At 34.0% G+C, this 25,412-nt stretch overlaps 1 protein-coding gene and 1 long non-coding RNA gene across 3 annotated transcripts; both read right to left on the reverse strand.

The window, feature by feature from the left end:
* Nucleotides 1–2,923: 2,923 nt before the first annotated feature.
* On the reverse strand, nucleotides 2,924–8,606 carry LOC131957852 (GTPase IMAP family member 7-like). Its single transcript, XM_059322655.1, has 3 exons — nucleotides 8,547–8,606; nucleotides 6,811–6,966; nucleotides 2,924–4,102 (listed from the first exon to the last, which is right to left on the reverse strand). The coding sequence occupies exons 1-3, from the start codon at nucleotides 8,604–8,606 to the stop codon at nucleotides 2,924–2,926; spliced, it is 1,395 nt and encodes a 464-aa protein (XP_059178638.1).
* LOC131957851 (uncharacterized) lies at nucleotides 8,604–13,683 on the reverse strand. 2 transcript variants are annotated; one of them, XR_009389145.1, is made up of 3 exons: nucleotides 13,621–13,683; nucleotides 9,205–9,266; nucleotides 8,604–8,702 (listed from the first exon to the last, which is right to left on the reverse strand). It is a non-coding gene; the product is annotated as an uncharacterized LOC131957851 (long non-coding RNA). The 2 variants fall into 2 exon arrangements; XR_009389144.1 differs by lacking the exon at nucleotides 13,621–13,683 and adding an exon at nucleotides 10,989–11,114.
* Nucleotides 13,684–25,412: the final 11,729 nt, after the last annotated feature.

A 25,412-nucleotide genomic window follows, 5' to 3' on the forward strand; every position in this document is an offset into this window, starting at 1 on the left:
ATTGGATTATATCATTAGTTAATTTTTTTAATATAATTTTTGCTTTTTGTTTACTATTGTGTTTTAAAATCATAAACCGAAGCCTACAAATAAATAGCCGTATTGTATTAGGTAGGAATGGCTATCATGATCACAACAATTAATTTAATTTGAAAATTTACATCTATCCCTGGCTAACGATATTTTGAATTTTTAAAGAGAGAAACTGAGACTCATAAACTCTAAAGGTGTGACCAAACTGATAGTATCTCTACATGTTTTTTTTTAATTGTGGACCATTCACAAGGCCTGTAGATACGTGGTTTTAATTAACAAATCTAGTCAATGAGATGCATGCTTTATATATAAAACAATAAATTAATGCATTGACGGCAATAATAACACACTAAAGCAATAGACAAATCAAAACAAAATCTATATCATATTTTAATAATAACATGTAATAACCTTTTTCTGCAAAAGAAATTTTTTTTATAAAAGCAATCAATTTTAAAATTATTATGTAAACTTTTCCAAATGTATATTTTCGTTCGTAAAAAGTGTATGCATCTCTTTGTGTTAAGTTAGACCACGAAGATAGAAAAATTACAATACAATATACCAGAAAACAATTGTCAATCGATTGGATTATATTTAATACGTACTTACAAAACTAAACAAATTAAATATAAAATAAACATGCGAATACGAAAAAACATAACTGCTAGTTAGTATGATACATATCTTAGTGCTTTAGACCGGAACATAAAGTTTCATCTTCACTTCAAGGTTAAGCTTATTTCTCCAGTTATTGTCAAATAAATTGTGGAACAAACTCCACGTCAAACTAAACACGTCAATATAAAAAGTCTATCAACGATTGGAATTTCTGTTTACAACCACCCGAGACGGGTTAGTGAAAATAGCCACGGTTACTAATCATCATCTTTCAAAGACCGATGAGGCTCATGAAATATAGTTCTTCTATTTAATTACCACAGCACTATACCTAATGATTTCCATAATGAGTGCTCAAGGGAGTAAAGCGGATTCAAAATAGCGATTATTGCATTTGCAGTCATAAGCTCTACTGTCCGACAATTTCGTTCCACCAGTACTGTTCAAGAAAAGACGTATTTGTACTTTAACCGTTTTTTAAAAACAAAAACAACAAAAAAAAAACCCATTAATATTCAATACGAGCCGACCCGCGGTGTATCATTCGCTGCTATTTAGTTGTTATTTTTTCTACTTTCAGTAATTCATAATTTGTGAATTCGACAGTACCAATGCTGCCACTGAAAATATTTGCTCTAAAACACTAACCCCCCCTTCCCCCCGTGAAAGCAGCCTCCTCTTAGTTACCTCCTCTAAGTTTAAAATCGTTTCAAACTAAATTATCTGCCCCTAATAGCTGTCACCAAACCCGGCTCTACGAATGTAAACATTTAGCGTGAACCACAGCTCACCAGACCATGTGGGGGGAGGGGGAGGGTGGGGGGGGGGGTAGTAGCGATAGAGAGGAAGAGAGGGGACTGCAAGGCGCGCTTGCAGCTTGTTTTCTAACGTCTCCAAGAAGAGAATTATATATATAGATAATAGTATTTTAAATGTAATATTGGTGTTGCTATAGGACGGATTGATCTAATTGTAGTGCGATCATCCGACTGCTAATCGTAGAGTCGTGCGTTCGAATCCGGGTTGAAGACATTAAAACGTTCCTAAGTCCATCTATCTCTAGTGGGTGCCTGATTCACCTTGCAGAAAGAAAACGCCGCGGTGTGTTCACATTGCCGACAACGCTATCACTTTATATGCTAGAGTCACAGAAACAATGAGTGAACTATATTTCACCTGCCTCAAGGATTGTCATGTTCGAAAGGGAACATTACTACTTATAGGCGTTCGAATTTAGAACAGAATTTAACATGTCTTCTCTTCTTCTTCTTTGTTCTTAATTATTAGTGTTGAAGGGGATCGAGATTTATCTGCAAGTCGGCAGTTCGAATTTATCTACCATGAGCATTTTGCCTACTCGACCACGCCTCCAACACAATTAAGGATACGTGTCAACTGGTTATGCGCCATTGAGGCCATTGACTCCGATTTCAGCCTGCTTTTCTTTTTGGATTTGCTTCCATAGCCTTTGTCCAACCAAGAACAAACTACAAGGCAGCAGTTGTTTAATTTTGGAGTTGTCTCTCCTAGAAGAGTGGCTGTCCCCAGCTAACGAGCCTCATCTGCCCGAGGGTTCGAACTCGAGACTTTTCGGTTTAGCAACCATGAGCTTTACCGACTCGACCACGCCGAACCCCTTAACATGTCTAAAACTTGTGCAATGACAGTGAAGAAATACAACTTTTGTATGACGCGGGTTAAGCAACATTAAGTCCCCCCCCCCCCACTTTGACCACATGTGAGGGACCCAATTATGCGGCTTATAAGTAAGCGTGCGTATTTGTATGACAAACAGATATCATAGTTTTAAATATTCAGTAATTATTATTAGGTAAAAATATCAAATTATTAAAATACAAGCTTCATTTGCCTTATCATTATAAATTATAAACTATGAAGATAATACAACATACGTCAGAATATGGAATTAATAGTGTCTACATTAAAACAAGCGATGCATAATATTGGAAAAAAATCAGTTTAATCTTGTATCTTATTCTAAAATAAAATTTTATTTTGCAATTTGTTTTTGTTTACTCAAACACATTATGTTTTTTTCGTTGTCCAGATAATAACATTCATACTAGATTTGATTTAAATTAACACAAGCATCTATTTGTCTTACAATTTTATATTTTAAAATCTTAAATTTTGTATTTTAAGCACAAACGTAATTTTACCAGCAGCCAAACAATTTTACAATATATTTTTTAAATATGTTGATGCAAATTATGCTACCAAGATAACACAAACTAGAATTAAACTTTTAGCGGTTTTGAAGTTTAATTATTAATTTACCTAGTAATTTGCCAAAACTAATACCCGTTCCAACGGCACCGGTCCAAGAAAATACTTCTGCAGCTATGATAGCTGCAGCCGGGGCAGCGCCTCCAGTTAGAACAGTTACGGCTGCGCCAGAAGCAAGTAAGACACAGCCCGCTATTGCAGCCCCGATGTCTACAGACATAGGCGGATTGAAAATTTTATCCAATATGTTTTCAATAGGTTTTATCTGCTTTTCGATTGGATCCTTCAAATTGATTTCTTTTAACAACCTTTCAATGGTTACTACATTATCTTTTAAATTTTTCATTATATTTGGATCTTGTGAAATTTTATTCATTTCATCAAACAAAGATGTGCATTGTGTCTTTAGATTAACCAACTGCATCTCTGTCATACTTTTCGACTTAGAACAATAGTTAATTTCTTTCATCAGGTAACCAACTTTACGTTGAAACTCTAAATTAAGTTCTGGTAACTTATATTTTAAAATTAAGCGGTTTCTTTCTTCTGCGCATTTTAAAAATTGCTCGTTACAGTAAGCGCCCTTTTTACCGATTTCAAAAGCAATATTTAAAAGCTGTTTTACAGCATCTGGTTTTTTTTTTTTATTTCTGTTATAAAAAAGGACAATTCTGTTGTCACATTCTTTAAACAATTCCTCAATCGGTCCTTTTTGATTTTTGCACCACGTTTCAAATGTTATTGGTGTGGTATCTTCGTCATTGTTGTCCATATCAAAATCTTCTCCGTGTGTCATAATGATTATACCATGATCTCTAAAAATCGTTTCTCCAAAAATCTGCTTGATATAAGATACAGCTTGCCTATCTTCTTTAGTATACCTAGTTCCAAAGTGTAAAACCAAAAGCATTGCGTGAACACCTTTCGGGCAGACGCTCATCATCCCAGGAAGCTGTGATGCAAGGTTAGCTATTTCTTGTTTATCATCTAGATCCATAACTCCGGGGGTATCAACTACTTTGATCTCATAATGTCCATGTATAACGTGTTTGGCCGTGGTTAAATAAGTGCATGAACTTGCACTATTACTGCTTTCAAAAAGGTTTTGTCCTAAAATAGAGTTGGCAGATGAACTTTTTCCATTTCCCACTTTACCAACCAATGCAAGCGTAATTTTATCTAATTTTTCAACGGTACTCTGCAAAATAGGAAATGTTTCAAAATCAGAAATCATTGAATATTATAGCAACAATCACAAATAGATGAATGTTAGATACATAATTTATAATTCTTTATATTTGATAGAAAATTATGAACACGTCCAAGGTTATGTGCCTATGTAGGTCTATAAGCATATGTATGTGAATATATATTGTTATGATAGATTATAAATATCTATCATAGTGTCTCCACTCCCCCCCCCCCACCTCTTATTGCTACCGAACAGGTAAAGTAAACACCTGGACTTGAGTCCAGCGGTATTGTAAGGTTGACCGGGCCTCGACCTCAGACTGCGGTCATGAGGACGGAGCCTGAGTCTTGTGACCTGTATGGTAGGGACGCCACAGTCCGGTCACTCAACCTTCTTCGAAGTTTCACTTTGTTTTTGTGCTAAGGCACTTTCTATCATTATATTATACTCATTTTATTGCTATGTCACGGAGAAATTTAACTTACGTTTTGGCAAAATGTGTAGAGGATTATGTGGCTTTATTTGAAGGTAATTGGAAACTCACTTTTATTAACTGTACTGTTATAAATTAATCAATAAGTATGAAATGTGAATAAAACAATGTATGACTGAAAACGATAATTTTTAGTAATGTTTATTGTAGGCCCTAAGTCAGGCTGATGTAAATGTATTATCTTTGTAACAATTTTAAAATTGTATGTGTTTGAAGTCTGGATGAATGTGTATATAACACAGATGTTAGGGAGTTTGTTAAATGTATTTTACCACCGGTCAGCTTGGGGCTAAAGAGACGCTACAGAGGTCCGTGTGTGAGCAAGTGTGACCACGCTGCCCTGGAGACCAGTCGCCCATTTCAAGCTAATCTGACTTAGTTAAAACTTTCCTCGTTTGTTATTACTCAATGTTAACCTTCATGTATTAAAATTTAAATGTGTTAAATCTTTGCACTTAGTTAATTATTCATTAATATTGTTAAACCCTTTTCACTGAACAAACATAGAAGAAAAGACAAACACAAAATAAAACACAAACACAATGTAAAAAAACAATGCAAACACAAACTAAAACACCAACGCAACACACAAACACAATAGACAATACTCCTAACGTAAACATAACTTAAATGCAAAAATAAACGCATAGTGCTCACAGTCTAGTCCGAAAACCGAAAGACAGAATAATGATTAGTAAACAGTAGAATACGTTCAGTATATAAAATAAATTAAATGCAGTATTTAAAATATCCGTGTTTTACCTACCATATTGCACTTTATCAATTCATTCATTTTATTTTTAATACTTTAAATTTTTAAAAATTACAATAGTTTCATGACTAAAACCTAATGGACACGATGACCCGTGTATAATAGTGCGGTATAGTTGGTTAAAAGTTATAAATAGTAAACAGTACGTTAGTGAATAAAATAAATAAAAGATAGCCTTTAATCGATCCATGCTAATTATAATATTTCAACAATAATGCGCTCTTATACATCTGCCGATTTTGCATTCACATTTTGCTAATTATATTATTCCTACACTAATTCCCTCTTGTGGAGTTTGCATTCACGTTTATTTTAATAGCGTGAGTTTCATTTATTTTTAAATTACCTCCCTTGAAAAAATTACAAAACAGTTTAATTAATTAGTTTTTTCGACCCTATTATTAATAAAAATGTATCTCTTTTTTTCTAGGGATCTAAGCGGAAATGGTATTTGACATTGATCCGTTTAATATGTTTTAGTGATATGCGTATGTTTAATATTTTCTTTACCTTAAGCGAAAGAGTACAAAAAAAAAAGGGGGCAACTTAAAAATAATTTTAAGTCGTCATATAATTATATATATATTACTTTTAAAATACAACTTTAATACACTGCGATGCAAGTAAAAAGCACGAAATGTGACGTGTTTACTTTTATGGTTTGAAAACCTATTGCGATGACGGAATGACGGAAACACTACCTAGCCGCTTATATTAAAGATGTAGTATCGACTAGAATCTTCCGAAACTATGTGAGTTATTTTCAGAACCTTTAAACGTTTGTTTTATGTTCATTTTATTTTCCACTTTTTGGTCATTCGTTAGAAAAGAAGTTGACCCTACAAATGTTTTTTTATAAAACCTAACCAATATCTTGTGATCTATAGAAGACAGTTATCTGCCGCTAAGTTGTTCGTGGTAGACTCTGAATCAAGAAATCGACCAGCCGTGAAAAATAACTTAAAGTTGAAAACATGCTGATGGAGTAAGCACTTGAAGTTTGTCACTAGCTTTAGAAATGTTTTAAATAAAGCTTTAATGACTAGTTGGCTATCTAATTTGAGAAAAAAGTTAGATAATCTTGCATTGTCATAGAAAATAAAAGTATCTGAAAAGTTTGAACTAATTTAAAGGGTCAAAAATAAGTTACAACATTTGCAACAATCCAGTAACAGACGTTGCGAACTAAATAAAAGCTTGTATGCGAAAGTTTTACTTTGCTTGTGTTTTGTCTATATTTTCGAGAATGACCGATAGGCAGATAAAGTTACAGAATAGTGAAGCTATTGTTATAGATATTTGTATTATAAAATGACATAAAACATAACTATCTTTAATTAGAATTTTAATAATGTTCTATTAATAAATTAATTATATCAATGATCTCTGCACTTTAGATGTGTGTCAAAGAATATTGCATGTACGTATACTCTGCAATTAACAACTTACCGAATTACACAATGATAACGTGCTCTCCACTTTGTCCTCATGTTTGAGCTGTTCTCCCATTTGTAATTTGACGCCTGAATCTGTTGATGGCACAGCTGCTGTAGTTGCTATAATATCACAAGACTGTGTTACCGTACTGCTGTTCTTTACTGTGTCCTGTAAACATAACACTGCATTTGATACGGACTTGTATCTACATAATTATCCGATAGAATGTTTTATTTTAACAAAAGATATATTTATGTACAATTTTCTTATGAAGGTGATGTAAAATTATTATACATTTAATACCACATAATTTGTTTAATTGCAAAGTCATTAATTACTAGGTTCGCCTACTTTTTGGTAAAGGCGATTACACAGTTTTGCGCCCTCCTAGGTATGGCGCCCTAGGCGACCTCCTAGTTAGCCTTATAGGTAGCGCTTGCTCTTAGTGTTGTAAATTATGTAATGTTACAAAATTTAAGCTTGCTATATTTTAATAAAATGCATCCAACTATTCCTAGAACGAATGCATATTGTTGTACTTTTCGCCATTATACATAATGTTGTTTTTAGACTGATATCAAAATGAATTTAAGTCGTGTTTTTACACACAATTACATTTGATAATATAATGGAAATATATTGTAAAAATTAACATAGGTGTCATCCATTAATGACGCTACGCTTTTTTGACGATTTTTAACTTACCCTCTCCCCTCCGTCATACATCGTCAGAAAAAGCCAGAACCCCCCCCCCCCCCTAAGTTGACATTACACCTTAGCCTACAACCCCCCTCAAAATCGCAATTGAATTTTTATGAAAATAAGATATTTTTTCTAAAATCGTGACTGAACTAAGTCAACATAGAGTATTTTAATCAATTCCCATATAATTAACTAAAAAAGTTTCCAAATACGTAAAATAGAGGCTAAAAGTCGTTTTCTAACATTGTTTTTTTTATAATGCAAAAGTGTGACGTTTCACCATCTGAACCCCCCCCCCCCCCCCTTCCCCTCATCACACAGTCGTGTGACGTCATTTATGGATGACCCCCATACTAAATATACGTTTTTAAGAAACTTTTTAAATTCGTGCTCATCCTTTTAAATGAAGGATTTTATAAAATTGATCTGTTACAAGCAACTTTGATACATAGAGATATGAATAAATATTGCAATGGCGATGAGTGGGTACGATAGGTGGTCTTCAGCGGGGTTGAATGGGGGGGGGGGCGCTCTGCTCTCATACCCAAAAAGACGAATAAAAGAAACTCTGCAAGCAGACCCCTATTTAGATTAGAGAAATGAATTAGTTGTAATGTTAGTGTCTTTATTATTGAGTATCGATGACGTCATTATTATTGTGTATTTTTTTTATAAGCAAGGCTTTTTAATTGTATGTTTACTCTAGAATCAATAACGTCACGTTTTGTTTTCCTTTTGACTCTGGACGTTTTACTTTGCTTGTGTATTGTCTATATTGTTCCAGAATAACCGATAGACCGATAGATATATAGCGTTACATAATAGTGAAACTATGTTTATAGATAGGCCTATATGTATTACAAACGCTTTTTCCTGCGTGCGTTTTTTTCTATTGAGCATAATTTAGTCACCATTAATTATAGGCATTAATTTTATTGATATCAATTATCCCCGCACTTTAGATTTGTGTTAAACAAAATTGAATGTTCGTATTCTACGTAGGCTTATAGTTTAGGCCTTCTTTTCGATGAAACTGAACAACTTACCGAATTACACAATGATAACGTGCTCTCCACTTTGTCCTCATGTTTGAGCTGTTCTCCCATTTGTAATTTGACGCCTGAATCTGTTGATGGCACAGCTGCTGTAGTTGCTATAATATCACAAGACTGTGTTACCGTACTGCTGTTCTTTACTGTGTCCTGTAAACATAACACTGCATTTGATACGGACTTGTATCTTCATGGTTATCTGATAAATTATTTTATTTGACAATTGTATATTTATGTACGATTTCCCTTAACAAGGCGATGCAACTTGCTACATATTTAAAAACCACACAATTTGCTTAATTGTAAAAATTGTACATTAGTTTATATGTGTAGTTTAAGCACTGAATGCAATGAGAATATAGTATGAGCAGAATGTGCTGTAAGTAATGCGCAAATTAAAAATATCCTAAAATATTATAAAAACTATTAAAACATGATAATTGAAAGCAGTTAACACTCGGTGAAAGTTCGATATTAACATATATCAAATCTATGCATTTTAAAGTTTAATCCTATTCTATTTTTTTTTTAATTTTGAATATTTCTATAACACATGTTTACCCACAAATATAATGCAATACAAAAATGAACTGAATTAACTGACACAATATAAACAGTTTTTCTATTTAAAAACAAAATTATATAAATTTACCTTGTTGTCTTGATGATACTCAAATTTCCATTGCCATAAATCTATGTCGAACTTTGCCAGAACTAAGAAAATATAATTGTTTTCAAATCACACAGAGAATAATTGTATACATGTTTATAAAGAGAAATGCGTTTTATTACTAATAATTAAAACCGAATACAGATAAAATAGTAATTGCATTTATAAATGACAAAAAGCTTCACCTCGTAAGTTGATCTATTCTGTTAGTTTAGGATAATGAGATAATTTTAAATATGGTATTGACTTTAAACATTAGTTAGTTCTACATTTTTAATTAGTCAAAATTAATTTTTACAAATCTATCTTGAGGCTAATTATAAACCCCTAGTTACATGATCGCAGGGGCGTGGCGTAGGGCCCCTGGCTCGGTTTAATCATCGAATTTCAAGTGCCGCTTAGCCAATATACTAGGGTGCTCCTTAAAACTAACGAAAACGCCATAGTGCTCAAAGGATAGCACAGTGCACTAAATCGCTCCATGCCGATGTGCTGGCGGACGCGCTTGATTATGTTTAGTGAACGACTCTAAAACCTTATGTTTTACACTGCCTATCGCAGTGTTTAAACGTTCGTAGATGCTATAGCGCCAAACTGCATCTTGCCGGGGCGCCGGCGAACGTGCTTGATTCAATTTAGTGAGCGACTTAAGTGCCCCATTGTAAACATGGTCTACCGCGATGTTTAAAACGAACGTGGGCGCTATAGCACTCACGATATAGCCCTGGGCGCGTAATCTCAGCCTGCAGAGATGACTGATTCAATAGTCAACGATTATTGTTTCCTTTCGCGTATTTAGTGTATAGCCATAGCGTTTGCGGGGAAGCACGGAGCGCTTCAGGTCGAGCAATCAACTGGGCGCCGACGGTTGCGCCTGCTGCAGTTTTTACCGCTTAATATACTATCACCCTTTACTTGTCCGATTAATGGATGCCAAGTGCTAACATAACCGCTCTAGAACTCTGGGCGCTAAACCGTGTATTGACGAAAATTGCACGCTCCCGGACGAAGTCCATAATTTTTTATCGCCGAAAACTCATCTGGAGTGTTCTCATCAACTTCTTAAGTTTCATGGAGATCGGATAAACGGTGTCAAACCGCAATCAATTTACATTTTTATACACCGTATATAAAGAAAAATCAAATCGCACCCTGCCGAGCTCTTTCCTTGCGAATTAGATTTGATACTCCACCTGAGTATTCTCAATAATTTCCTAAAGTTTCATGGCGGTAGGATGAAATGAAAAGTAATGCATCAAAGACAGACAGACAAAGAGACGGACAGAGATAAATTATAATCGGACGAAAGGTATAGTAATGCATAAAAGAAACACACAAATGAATTGCTTTTTATATATAGATAAAGAGAAGATTCGAATCGTGCCTGCTGGGGTGCCACCCTGCGAATTTTAATTTTTTCCCCCCAAAAATCTCCCCATGTGTATTTTCAACAACTTCACAAAGTTTCATGGTGATAGGATGAAAGGTGTAGTAATGCATGCAAGAAAGACATACATACATTGCTATATATAAATATATAGAGAGAGATACTATTATTTATAGAGATACTTATTATTTATTGATATAGTTCAAATCTAGGTGCTTATGTTATTAAAAGGAAATAATTTATAATTTTTTTTTTTTAAATTTAAACAGCTGATTTCAGTTTTTATTAAATAAAGTATCTGACAAAAAAATATCGAGTGAACGTGATAATCTTATAAATGACTTTGCGCTACATTTACAAAAGAAATATTATTGGACACCTTTTTTAAAACCAAATATTGCTGCTGGTATTAAAATAGGTAACAAAAATGTCCATATCTGTATAATTCCTTCCGTTATAAAAGTGATGTAAAACTCCTCCCAGGCATTCATTTTACATAAGAAACCGCAAAATATTCCTGCACGGAGAAATAAAAAAAAATTCATAAAAAACGTTTTAATAACAAGCTTTTTATGTAATGATGCACTAAAAAGTAGAAAATAAATTATGCACTACTATTTAAATTACTATAAAGAAAAGCGTGGGTCACTTTAGTACTTTAGTACCTATTGCATACCTTTATTAATATTTGAGAAGAGACCCACGCTTTTCTTTATAGTAATTTAAATAGTAGTGTATAATTTATTTTCTACTTTTTAGAGCATCATTACATAAAAGCTTGTTATTAAAACGTTTTTTATAAAAAAAAAATTCAGTACTTTACATGTTTTATTTACAATAGTGTTAAATGACTAAAAACCATTGCGCGTCTATTGAACGTGATGGCGCAGCTATTAAACATGATGGCGCAGCTATTGAACGTGATGACGCGTGTGGCGTGGTTGGATAGACATGCCTACTAATTCGGTCCAAATTTTAATTAATTCATAAAAAAATAATTAGGCATCCAATTAGTTAAGTCAAATTTAGTTTCAGATTGCATTGTCTTCATGTCTTGACCCACATGCCAAATGTGAATCGTATCGGTCAAGTAGAAGTTTCCGAATTTTCACTCCCGCGTTTCGATCTAGACTGACGACAGACAGAGGAAGTGAGTTAAATAAAAACTTGTAAAAAGAATCATCTCAGAAATGTATTCGCTCTCATCATAATTATTTGCACAGTTAACTTCTGTTGCTACATTGTTTTTAAATAGGTCGGTGACAATTGGCGCAATTCTATGTAAAAAAAAACACAACTACAAAGCTTTAGATTGTGCTTAAACTTACATGTCAGTTGTGTCTGTGTTTTTATGAAACCATTCAAAATAATAGACGAAATAAAAGTAAAGAAATCAAATTGCAACCAGATACTGCTGCACTTCTTAGACACTGTTAGAATTATTGTAGAACAGACGATAGATAGGCAAGCCCAACTTTACATCTGCTTTGTTGACTTTGAGAGGGCTTTTGATAGTGTGGATAGGCAAACAATATTGAATGTGTTGAGAACTAATTCAGCTACTTTAGTATATATTATTGTGCTAATTTAGAGATGCTTTGAAACTGTCAGACGAGTTTCAGGTCACCGCAGGTGTTAGACAAGGATGTCTGTTGTCGCCCCTCCTCTTCTTTGTGGTTCTCGATTTTGTGGCGGCTTATGCCAGTTCTGGAAAAGGTATACAGTGGACACTCACGGGGAATCTAGAGTGTCTAGAGTTTGTAGATGACCTTGCCTTACTCTCGTACAGGCTACAAGACATGCAAGATAAAATTGATGCATGAGGAGCCATCTCACAGCGCGTAGGTCTCAAGATCAACAAAGAAAAGACAGAAGTGATGAGAATCAATTATGCCCAGGAGGTCCTAGTGACAATAGACAGAAGACATGTAAATGATGTGGAAGAGTTCGTTTAAATTGGCAGCAAGATCAGCAAATCAAAAATCAAAGAGCTGGAGTTAATAGAGCTGCGCTTTCAAATTTCTGCGACCTATATGGACTCATATATAGAAGCATTCTGCAATCTCCAACACAACCAACATTAGGATACTAAATTCAAATGTCAAGGTAGTTTAGTTATATGGTGCAGAGACATGGAGAGTCCTTAATGCAAGCACAGAACTTCATGAACAAATGTCTTAGGTTTTGAAATTGAAATGACAGGACTAAGTCTCGAACATTGCATAACGGAGAAAGACAAGCAAGAAGCCTATAACAGCACAAATAAGAAGGAGGGAGTGGCACTGGGTGGGACACACTGTGAAAAGCTCACCCAAACGTGACACACCGGGCGCTTGAGTGGAACACCCAAGGAAAGCGTCACAGGCTTGTCTTTCTCCATAATGCAGGCGGCGTCTTCTCGAATAAGTGAAGCCAAAAGCGATGTATTTAGAGTTTAAAAATCAATAGCCGGGGATCAGACAAAAAGGAAGTGTATGGTGGAGACCCTATGTTACAAAAAGAGCAAAGAGAACTAAGTCAAAGTGAAGCACTATAGTGTCCTGTGCAATACTCTAAAGCAGGGGTCTCCAAACTACGGCCCGCGGGCCGAATGCGGCCCGCGAGGTCCTCTCATGCGGCCCGCGGAGATCGTTTTGTCCACGGAAAAAACGTTTGTTGGTGATGGCTGAGGAACTTTGCCCAGAAAAATCAAAGACATGCCTGGAAGAAACTGGCCCCCGAAATGAAATGTGATAGTAAATGCGGCCCTCGGACTGAAAAGTTTGGAGACCCCTGCTCTAAAGGAATAATAGTTATTCATTTCTGACGTTAAAAAAGGGTAACTAATAAAGTTATAATACAAAAACAAAACGAATGTAAATTAAAATAAATACAAATTATTTAATTTCAACACAAATTATCTTAAATTTTAAATAGAAAAAAATGTTATAAATAGTGTTAATTTTAAACAACAAAATTAAAGCATATTTGCACGGTAATCAGTTCAACGTTACAGTTAAAAGAGTACATACGTTGCTTGATATGTGAAAACAAACAAAATTTAAAAAGTGAAACCGTTTTAGTGGTTTCAGATCAAAAGTTTAAATAGGAATGAAACATGCATTTATAATTGCTTGGGTAGACTAATCAGTGAGGGGCGTGGTTTTTATAAGATTAATTGCTCAAGTTTGTTTTTAGGAACAACTGGGGCGTTATCTGATAATTTTATCTCCGCTTGACAGTACACACACACACATACACATAACTAAAGTTCCCTTTTGAACTTGAAGGTCCATGGGGGAAAGTGAACATAAATTGATAGTGTGGTCAAGCCACCTTTACGTACCCTAACGTTAGTAGTCAGGTGCCCATAAAAGCTGAGTGGACTTAGGAACGTTTTACGAAATTGAACACGGATTCAAACTCTAGACTCTGGTTTTTGTATTCTCATGGTCTACCATTTGACTCAAATACACACACAAACGAGGACCTATAATTAATCGTTGTCAAGCGCAGCGTCGCTACCAATGTTATTACCAGCGTCACTACCAGCAAAGATATAGAAAATCTACAAACTGTAAAATGACAAAAAAAGATAGCCATACAGCCGCTGTCTATTTTGCTAATTTTTTCTTGGATGGTAAAGCAATATGACTGTTTGACTCCAAAAGTAAATAGCCTTTTTTTGTTGGAAGGGACCCGATCGTTGGTAATAGCATAGGCCTAAACACGATTTTGTCTATATCTTCTTTTAAGGCTGCATTTCGTTTTACTTGAATCAACCCAAAACTTTACTCTAAAATTGTACTTTAGTAAGACAGACTTTGTTTAGCCATTAGGTTGGTTTTCGTTATACAATGCAAACTAACGGCTGATTACATTTACCGTATGGTTATGAGCAAAAAATGCAAATTATTTTGGTTTTCTAAAGATAGTAATTTGTTACTGAAACATTAAAATCAACTAAAACACAATCGTTATGAAATTCATACAAAAATCATGCTATAATAACACTGAAATCGAATTTTAAATATGAATTCCCCCTTCCGAATTTATTTTAAAATGTTAAATGAGCCAGATGGACAATAAGTAAATTAATCAATTACTATTAGAATTTTCACCAACATTGATTTAATAATTATCATTAAAAAAGTTTTTAAAAACCCACGTTTTCTGATTGAACTAAAAAGTAGAAAATAAATGCTATACATCACAATAATGCAAGCGATCACTCTACTATAAGCGATGAAAAACGTGGGGCGCCGAAGTAAAAGTTATATTACTATTGATTAGATAATACTATTGACTTTTATTAGGGAGCTTGTAGAGAGTCAACAGTATTAGAAACTGTAAGAAAATCACGGCGCCCCACGTTTTTCATCGCTTATAGTAGAGTGATCGCTTGCATTATTGTGATGTATAGCATTTATATTCTACTTTTTAGTTCAATCAGAAAACGTGGGTTTTTTAAAAACTTTTTTAATGATAATATTTTCTACTTTTTAGTCTTTGTCTGTTTGTTTGCATTAAAATCTTGCTATCGATTTTATCTTTTCGCATTCACTTTTTTTGGTAAACGAAGACAACTCGTAAAAAACACGTGCCTTGAACCCGTGTCGAGTGGGTTAGCAATCGTGTGCCCCACCACTCGACCATATCGTCTCCCCCATACTGGCCACCAGTAGTTCCGGTTGTTTGTACACAAACACCACGTGAACACTACTTAGTAAGCCAAAAGAGGGAGAGTACCGAACCTTGTTTTCATCAAATTACAATTACTGGGTTATGTCCCCTTTCCCCCACGTTTTTTTAAAACAAATATATAGCGGTCTAAAATGATCAATAAAATGTTTCTATGGATCAATTTAGTAATAATAACAATTGAATATTCTATTGTCATTGGAAACAAAGCTTCCCTGAAAATTTCAGCGCGCTAGCTAACTGGGATAGCAAGATTTGATTGGAAAAACAGACGCGAAAGCAAGTTAAAGAAAACGTGGTAAAAAGTGAAATATCAGTTAGAGTTCCCATTCCAACATTTTTTTAAATGTGTGTCGTGACACTTTTTGAAAACCTTCTCTACCATCGTCTGAAAAGTCCAACCCTCTTTCCCGTATGATTTTGATCGTCATGGACGATCACTGTACACGTCACAGCAATGTTGTCATCAGCTCATGTTTAGAGCCACGTCAGCACAGTAAGCAGAAATGGCTGATACACCGGAAATGGTTGAAAACATGTGTACAGGATCTAAAATTGTATTTGAAGTGTCATACATCAAAATGCAAGTTAACATGATCCCCCCACCCCCACCTCCCACACACACACACCGAGATATATACATTGAAGTTAACCATCTTTTCTTTTCGGACTCAGAAAGGTATGCAACGTAGAGCTCTGTAAATACCTTCAATACTTGTATACAAATTAAAATCTAGAGAGATACCTTATGTGATGGATTTTACTATTATATATTTCTATTAGCATTTCCATCCTCGCACGTTGCCGTATTAGAAGAAAGTCTGATGAAAAATATATTAGGAGGGTTTCATCAATGCGTTACCAAATCCTATATTCTTAGGCTTGTGACCTTGTTCTTTAAAACTGATTTATTTAAATGTAAACAATGCCTGCGGTTAGATCATTTTTATTGGGGGAGGGGGGGGGGGGGGGGGAGGGTGCACATCGAAAGTTCGAGAGGGGTGCAAATCGAAAGTTTGAGGGGGGGGGGGGGGTGCGAATCGAAAGTTTGATGGGGGATGCAAATCGAAAATTGAAAGTTGTTCCCCGGGAAGGTTCGCGACGTCTCTGGGGGTGACAGCATTAAGTGCCGCACCGGGTGACACCCGACCTCGCTACGCCACTGCATTAGTTAAGTATTAGCATTACTTGTTTATTGCTAATGAATGATTAAGTAATTATTGGACGATTTTCAGTACATTAATTGTGTTATTATTCCAATTATAACAAATGTTTTAACATAAAACATCCAAGGTTATTTTGTATGAACAATAGGCGGATCATTATCTACACCAGGGGTTCCCAACCTTTTTTTACTCTAGAGCACATTCTAAAATATCGGTAGGGTTGCGGGCACCACCTATTTTAAATCGACAAACTCCTTCCATAACTTTTCATTATTCCATAATTTTCTTATTTTCTTATAGTCATAATGTATTAATAAATAATAAACAAAAATGTTTCAAAAATAATAAAATTATTTGGCATTTTTTTTTTTCAAAGAGAGAAATGTATTTACAAAACATAAAGAAAGTAAACAAAACACATAAATACAAAGAAAATATTTAATTTAAAAATACAATAAAGTCAATGTGATCTTTGGCATTGCCTTTCATTGGCCAGAGCTTCATAATTAGGAGCCTATGACTATAATCCTGTTAGCAGACAATCATAAAGATGCTCATCGGTGAGTCATGTTTGAAAACAATTATTCGCATAAATCTGTCGAATAGTGAGAGGCGGGCACATACGAATCGTTCAGCGGGCACAGGGTTGGGAACCCCTGCATCTACACAGTTTAGAGCGAAGGCTGTCAGGTGACGCTTGATAAAAAAATCAAGAGGTTACTGATAAGCGAATTGTAACAACAAATTTTCGAGAAAAATGAACTGATATTGTAGACAAGGAAAACATAATACAAAGTTCAAGTTATTTTGTTTTTACTTTAAGTTTTGCCAAAACAAACCTCTCTCTCTCTCTCTCTCTCTCTCTCTTTATATATATATATATATATATATATATATATATATAATATATATATATATATATATATATATATATATATATATATATATATATATATATATATATATATATATATATATGTGTCTAACCATGTGGGACATCACCACCACCGCTTACGCCTGCCAAGGCGCCCCTCCCTCGCTCTTCAGGCATATCGCTGCCATCCCCACCCTCACTAGTCTAGCGAGCTGTGGTTCACGACGAATGTTTACAATCATAGAGACGGATCGAATTAGTGAAGGCTATTAGGGGCAGATAATTTAGTTTCAAAAGGATTTGAAACTAAGGGGAGGTAACAGAAAGGGAGGGAGGGTGAGGATAATCGACCTTCACGAGATACGTATAGTGTTTTAAAGCAAATATTTTCAGTCGCAGCATTGATAGTGTCAAATTAACAAATTCTGAATAACTGAAAAGTAGAAAATAAACAAAAAAACTAAAAAGCGACGTATGCTACGCCGCGGGTCGACTCGTAAATAATATTTATAAAAACACAATGTAATGTTTATTGCACATTTAATAACATATATTTTGAGATTACACACATGTGAATACAATTATTATTGGGAAAGTGAATTGGTCTCTTATGGAATCTAACGTCATAAATTACATGAACAAAAAAGTGTCATTAAGATTATGTAATTGCTTAGAGGCATAACAAACTGTACTAAATTATGCTATTGTAAATAACATATTAACATTTAAGTAGCTATTATATTCATCTTTAGATAAAATAGGGACTGCGAGGTTGAATTGTAGAAACTACGACAGCTAGGCTAAAAGTCTAGAGTTTAGATACCGAATTCAAGTGTATAGAACGTCTCTTCGTCTACCCAGGTCGGATGGGTACCTAACTTACGTTATGGTAAATGAGGCCGCTGAGCATAGTGCTGGCCTAATAAACCCTGTACGATGATGATCCTTGAAATAAAAGAACCTCTACTTCATCAGCCCCATTTGTCTTTGGCACAAACCGGGAAAGATCATAATGATGTGACAAAAATCTTAATAACATGTTTATTTGTTACTATCACCTTAAATTTGGTATATGAAATTCTATTGTCTTGACCAATTTTAGTCGACAAACAAACCTCATAGTCTATATTTTTATTTAATTAAAAAAAGTAATATAAATCAATCCTTTTTTAAAATCAATTAGCAACGATCTAAATCATGAGAACCTCTGCTCAATCGCTATTATCTTTCGACCTGCATACAGACAATTTATAATTATTTCTTGATAACCTTTTTACTTTCGTGTAAAGGACGCATCTTTATCAAGACATCTCGTGATTTTATTTTCCTAGAAAAGATTCATAGATAATGTAGCTTACATATTTTACATAAGTCTGATAGAGAACTAAACACCTACTCGTAAACAACCAACTAGCAATATCATACATTGTATCAGATAAACATAATGGGATGGACTTGTGATAGCATGAAATATATTTTAAAATGGGTCTTTGTTCTCACAAGTCACATGTTACAGATTAAAACTCAACGTTTAATATACTTGAACCTGCATCGTGTATTTTCTTGCATATATTGTTATGTATTATACAAAAAGTATCTTAATATTTAAAAAGCATTGAAACTAAAAGAGAGTTTACAAGAATCACCATGGACCATATAGTAGCATAAGTGTCATTCTAGCATTCGATGTTTTACGTACATCCATCATGAGTCAAATCAATCTACTCAGCCAAATAAGATGTAACCATCTGACCGGCCACTGATTAAAAAGACGATTTATGATGATTTCAGTTTCTTACTTCATGATAATTAATCATCCAATGAACATGCCAAACTTTTCGGGACTCAAATATAATTTTAAACTGATATTATTTTTAAAACTATAAATGTCAATGTATTTAACAATTTTACGTCACCTGTTAACAATTTTAAAACATACTGAAATAACTCGAATTTATAGCTTTTTCTTGATGGTTAATTTAATAGTAGTGCCTTAATACATTAAAGCTTGTTATTAAAACGTTTGTTATGAATTTTTGTTTTAGTACTTTAAATGTTGTTATTTAAAACCATTGCGCACCTATTGAACGCGATGACGCGCTATTAAAAGTGATGACGCGTGTGTAATAGTTTGGAGTAGTTGGATAAGACTGCCTACTAATCTGGTCAACATTTAATTAATTCATAAAAAATTATTTAGGCATCCAATTAAGTCAAATTTAATGTCATGTTGCATTGTCTTGTCTTCATGTCTTCACCCACGTACCAACCGTATTTGTAAGTTAGAAGTGACTGCAATTTCGCTCGGGCGTTTCAATCTAGACAGACTGAAGACAGAAGAAATGAGTTAAATAAAATCTTTTTAAAAATTCATAAAAAACGTTTTAATAACAAGCTTTTATGTAATGATGCACTAAAAAGTAGAAAATAAATTATAGACTACTATATAAATAACTATAAAGAAAAGCGTGGGTCATTTTAGTATCTATTGGATACCTTTACTAATGTTAAGGAAGACACCCACGCTTTTCTTTATAGTTATTTAGATAGTAGTCTATAATTTATTTTCTACTTTTTAGTGCATCATTACATAAAAGCTTGTTATTAAAACGTTTTTTATGAATTTTTTTTCAGTACTTTACATGTTTTATTTACAATAGAGTTACATGACTAAAAACCATTGCACGCCTACTGATCATCACGTTCAGTAGGCGCGCAATGGTTTTTGAACGCAGCCATTACGTGAAGGCGCAGCTATTGAATGAAGGTGATGACGCGTGGTGTGTGGTTGGCTAGACATGACTACTAATTCGGTCCAAATTTTAATTAATTCATAAAAAATTAATTAGGCATCCAATTAAGTCAAATTTAGTTTCAGATTGCATTGTCTTCATGTCTTGACCCACGTGCCAACTGTGAATCGTGTCGGTCAAGTAGAAGTTTCCGAATTTTCACTCCTGCGTTTCTATCTAGACAGACAGACTGTCGACAGAACGACGACAGAGGAAGTGAGTTAAATAAAAGCTTGTAAAAATGTATTAAATTTCATTGTTAAATAATATCTTTTTATTAACAATTGGAAATTTAATTCATAATTTATTTTATTGTATATGATTCCAAAATTATCTAAGACTATTTTCTTCATTTACATTCTCCAAACATTGTTCCACACACGACCAAAGTAATTAATGTCCATGATAAACAATCATCTTGTATATGTTTGACACGAAAGTTTAATACAGTCTTTTTTTTTAATCTCATGGATATACTGAATCAAATTTCGTTCGATGATTTAATTAATATTTTTGTCAAATCTTCGTTTAACCTATGTAACAACATGAATTCTTTCTTGTTGTGGGTTAGCTTTCATACAGGAACACGAGCAACAGTGGCAACTTGAAATGACATCTTTATTTACACTATGTACAGATAAATCCGTGGTACATCCATATTTGAAGATCAACTGATATAGGTACAAATAATAATCACAACTCCAAGTCATGGAGACATCTTACATTCACTGCCATCGTTCCAGTCCCAAGTCCTAGCACACAACACCCGTTCACCTTTTGCTCTCCCCTTTTATTCACAACTTTCTCTCCCCTTACGTCAATGAGCGATCTCACCCAAAACACGGAAAAACACATGACGATCGCTCAGACAGTCCTTCCGCTAGCCAGGTACTCTTCATTCATGCAAAACACAATATAATAAAGATACATAATTATACAGTCTGTGACACGTCCCCCCTTCAATTAAAATTTTGTGTAACAAAATTTATAAATACAATATTAGTAGGGCAGGATCATGTGCCAGACAACAAAATTTATAAATACAGTATTGGTAGGGCAGGATCATGTGCCAGACAACAAAATTTATATACATCTCAAAAAACATGGAAAAATACATTCTTTGTAGACTAATGCACAAGCATTATGTGTAATGTATTCAAATATGAGAAAGAAAAACATTTCAATTACCAAGTAATTGTATAAACAAGACAAATGAGTTTAGTGAATTACCAAACTATAATACATAGTTGAAATTATCAAAGACTTAATTCAACTCATGAATTAAATAAATATATCCTATGTAGTAAAAAAACTTCCTTATCATCAAGGCATGTTATTACTACACATAAGTAATATACCTTATTGTCTCCCCTAGTCGACCCATTTCAGTCATATCTAGGTCACAACACAACATTCTTGCCTTTCACAGGTATCGACTAATACAATTCATCATTGAGACTTCCGTCTTATGGTTATCCGGAATAAATAGTCTCTAACTTTTACTTGATTTACTTTATTCACTGTTAATTAATAGTATAGAATAGGTTTAACATAATAGAGTTTACATTATTTTGATATAGTACACAATTTATGTTTACTCAAACACATTATTTGATATTTATATATTACAGTTACAGACTGTATAATATTAATATACTGTCAATTGATAATTTAATCTTAGCATCCTCTATAGCATGAGTAATCGTTCTCGTGCAGTTGACGATGACCTGTATGCCATCTCTCCCTCAAATTGTAGCTTTTAGCTGTGCTACCATAATCATTTCCTAGATTTCGTGAAACTTGTGTTACTTCATTTGTTTTAATATTCTCCTCTGGTTTCTGAACAACGTCAGTGGTTATCTTGCTTTGTGTATGTTGGTTTGGTTCATCAACCAACTCAATATAAATATTATGGCATTGCTTTGGCCTTTCATAATACATCTTGCTTAGGTATCTTTCATTAGAACATGATATATTCTTTCTTAAATTACTATATTTCCCACATGACTTTCTTTGTACATAATTGTTTCTTCTCTGATTTGCCAACCTATGCCAACATTGATTTTGGTAATGACCTGTTTTTCCGCAGTAAAAACATCTAGATTTTGGCTTCTTATAAACATGGTGACTGTATTCATAGTTTGCTAAATTTCTTTTTCTTTCATTCTGTGCATTAATGACATTAATTACATTCTTATTAACATGTTGACTGTATTCATAGTTTGCTACATTTCTTTTACTTTCATTCTGTGCATTTTTATTAACATGGTGACCGTATTCATAGTTTGATACGTTTCTTTTACTGTCAGTTTGTAATTTATTGACATTGTAGTTTGTAGATATTTTTTCATCTTTCTTAACTTCCTTGTGCTTCTTTATTGATTCTAGTTCACACATAAATTTCTGGGTTAATTTCTCCATTTCTTTGTTAAATTTATTCTTGAGTTCTAGTATATCTTCTTTATAGTTTGACTCCAATTTTTTAAGTAACTCCTCAATAGGTACGTTCTCTTCATTGTGGCTTATTAAGTTCACTGATTCATTAATCATCATTAGTTTATCATGATTCCTGCCATTCTCCGATGGACTTATTAAATCATCACTGCCATTGACTGATGGGCTTATTAAATCATCTTGACTACCATTCTCTGATGGACTTGTGATACAACTTTCAATAATATTCTCGTGTACCTGCGTTTGGGTCAATAAAGAGTCAATCTTAAGACATTCTAATGTATCTGTCACCTTTAAATCATTATTAAGTTCAACTTCTGTTTTTTCCTTGGGTTTCAATTCTTCCTGGACTATGTTACTCTGTTCTTCATTCCAAAGGTTGCCAATATTTACTTCTTCAAGTTCTACCTGTTGACTTTCTAATTTTGGTTCATGTGTGTATGTAGCATCTCTTAATCTATCACGCATTATTTCTATCTCATCATCTAATTCTCTAATTACGTCTTCATGAACTAGTCGGGGTTGTTCTGTTTCTTTGTCCAATGCTTCTTTTTCTCCTTCTCTGTCTTGTTCAAGTCGATTGGTTGCCCAGGCTATCTTCTTCTTCATCTTCTTAATGCCTAGATCCCTCGCCATTTCCATATATTCTTCTAGTCTTGACATCTTGACCATCGGAATGTCGAGCTCCTTCATTAGCTCTTTATAATATGTACGACTTGACATTTTGATATATTTTCTATTTATGACATAAAATATAAATTCATTAGTTAACAATAGGTAAGTGTTAATTAATTTACCAATACCCTTTCTTGTATTCTGGCTTTGTTCAGTTGATTACAGACATCTGGTAATCCAAGAAAAGTTCATAGTACATATATAGTACAAAAATAGTTCACTTTGTTGATTCCAAAAAGTTGAAAAAAATTCAAAATAGTTCTAGTAGCCTGTTACAGAGTAGAAATTTGTCCAGTTTTAGATAAGACATCTTTAGGAACAGTTTAGGAACAGTTACAAAAATAAACTTGATCTGCTAAATCCAAACAGTAGAAAAACTTGAACAGCTAATCCATATAGAAAAAAACTTGAACAGCTAAATCCAAACAGTAGAAAAGAAACACTAAGACTTGATCGGCTAAATCCAAACAGAAAAAACACACAGACGATATTTACTCGACATTGGTGAGACAATATCGAAATAAGGTGATAAAAATTATCACGTTGATGACTTGACTTGAACAAAACGTCTGACTTGACTACAGCAACCCTTCTGACTTGAGTGTAGATAGATGACTTTCAAGAACTTGACGTACTTGGTAAACAGTGGAAGACCACAGACTGTAATATCTCCATTTCTGACATATGTAGCACCAATTCTTCAACCACTTGTGACATCATAAGTAACAGTAATACAATGTAGCAACATCACTTTATTGCCTCCACTTCTGACACCATATGTAACAACATGTATTCTTTGTTGTTGTGGGTTAGCTTTCATACAGGAACACGAGCAACAGTGGCAACTTGAAATGACAACTTTATTTACACTATGTACAGATAAATCCGTGGTACATCCATATTTGAAGATCAACTGATATAGGTACAAATAATAATCACAACTCCAAGTCATGGAGACATCTTACATTCACTGCCATCGTTCCAGTCCCAAGTCCTAGCACACAACACCCGTTCACCTTTTGCTCTCCCCTTTTATTCACAACTTTCTCTCCCCTTACGTCAATGAGCGATCTCACCCAAAACACGGAAAAACACATGACGATCGCTCAGACAGTCCTTCCGCTAGCCAGGTACTCTTCATTCATGCAAAACACAATATAATAAAGATACATAATTATACAGTCTGTGACAACCTAAATAAGAATAAAATGCATACATCATCATGTTGGCTGTCATAGGAAATTACTTTTTCAAACCTTTCGATCTATGGGGCAAGTGAAAGATAGAGGAGATATTGAAATCGTGCAAAAAGTCTTAATCTAGATTTTCACATCTATACGAAAGATAGAGGAGACATTGAAATCGTGCCAAAAGTCTTAATCGAGATTTTCACATCTATTGACGTTTCATACTTGATTCGGAAAAACAGTTTTGCAATTTTGTCGGTGTGTGTATTTGTGTGAGTATGTCTGTGAACACTATAAATTGAATACTGTTACAGCTAGGTTGATGAAATTTAATATATAGGAATTATGAGAAATTTATAGTTCAGAATAACTTTTTAGCAATTTCCGGTAACCGGAAGTGGAATTTATCCTCTTTTTTTTTAAAAAAGCATATGGCTTGAGTGTTTTTGAGATAGATAAACGAAATTTCACATAAAAGTAAAGATCTAATTCACTGCCCTTGGTCCGTTTTTGAGCAATTTTAGTTTACCTGAAGTAGAACTTTACGCTATTTCCAATTTCTCAAAAAAAAAACGCATTTGACTTTATAAAGAGCGTCTTCTTCTTCTTCTTTCTTAATTTTAGTGTTGAAAAGGATTCCCTCCAACACATTTAAGTATAAGTATCAACTGGTTATGCGTCATTATTGTTATCTTTTAAGATTTGCTTCCGCAGCCTTTGTCCAACCAAGAACAAACTACAAGGCAGCAGTTGTTTGATTTTGGAGTTGTGTCTCCTAGAAGAGTGGCTGTCCCCAGCTAACGAGACTCATCTGCCTAATATTCAGCACTATTATACACATATTGTTTGCCGTTCATTTGGTGTGCAATTCTTTTTTCTGTGAAATTCTAGGTTGTTTTAAAAACTTTAAATAATTAAAAATGGATTAAAAACATGTCTAAATTCCAAGTTGTCAGCCCCCTTAGTGCTGTTTAA

Source organism: Physella acuta, unplaced genomic scaffold (assembly GCF_028476545.2).
Source record: "Physella acuta isolate Inbredline_101_S28 unplaced genomic scaffold, ASM2847654v3 ptg001272l, whole genome shotgun sequence".
Taxonomy (NCBI): Eukaryota; Metazoa; Mollusca; class Gastropoda; family Physidae; genus Physella; species Physella acuta.

What these genes read in the sequence shown, in the direction of transcription:
- LOC131957852 (XM_059322655.1), bottom strand. Translation starts at nt 8,606, where the DNA reads ATGGGAGAACAGCTCAAACATGAGGACAAAGTGGAGAGCACGTTATCA. An exon ending in CGTTATCATTGTGTAATTCG is followed by an intron (nt 6,967 to 8,546) that starts GTAAGTTGTTCA and finishes TTATGTTTACAG; the next exon opens with GACACAGTAAAGAACAGCAG. An exon ending in CGTTATCATTGTGTAATTCG is followed by an intron (nt 4,103 to 6,810) that starts GTAAGTTGTTAA and finishes CCTATTTTGCAG; the next exon opens with AGTACCGTTGAAAAATTAGA.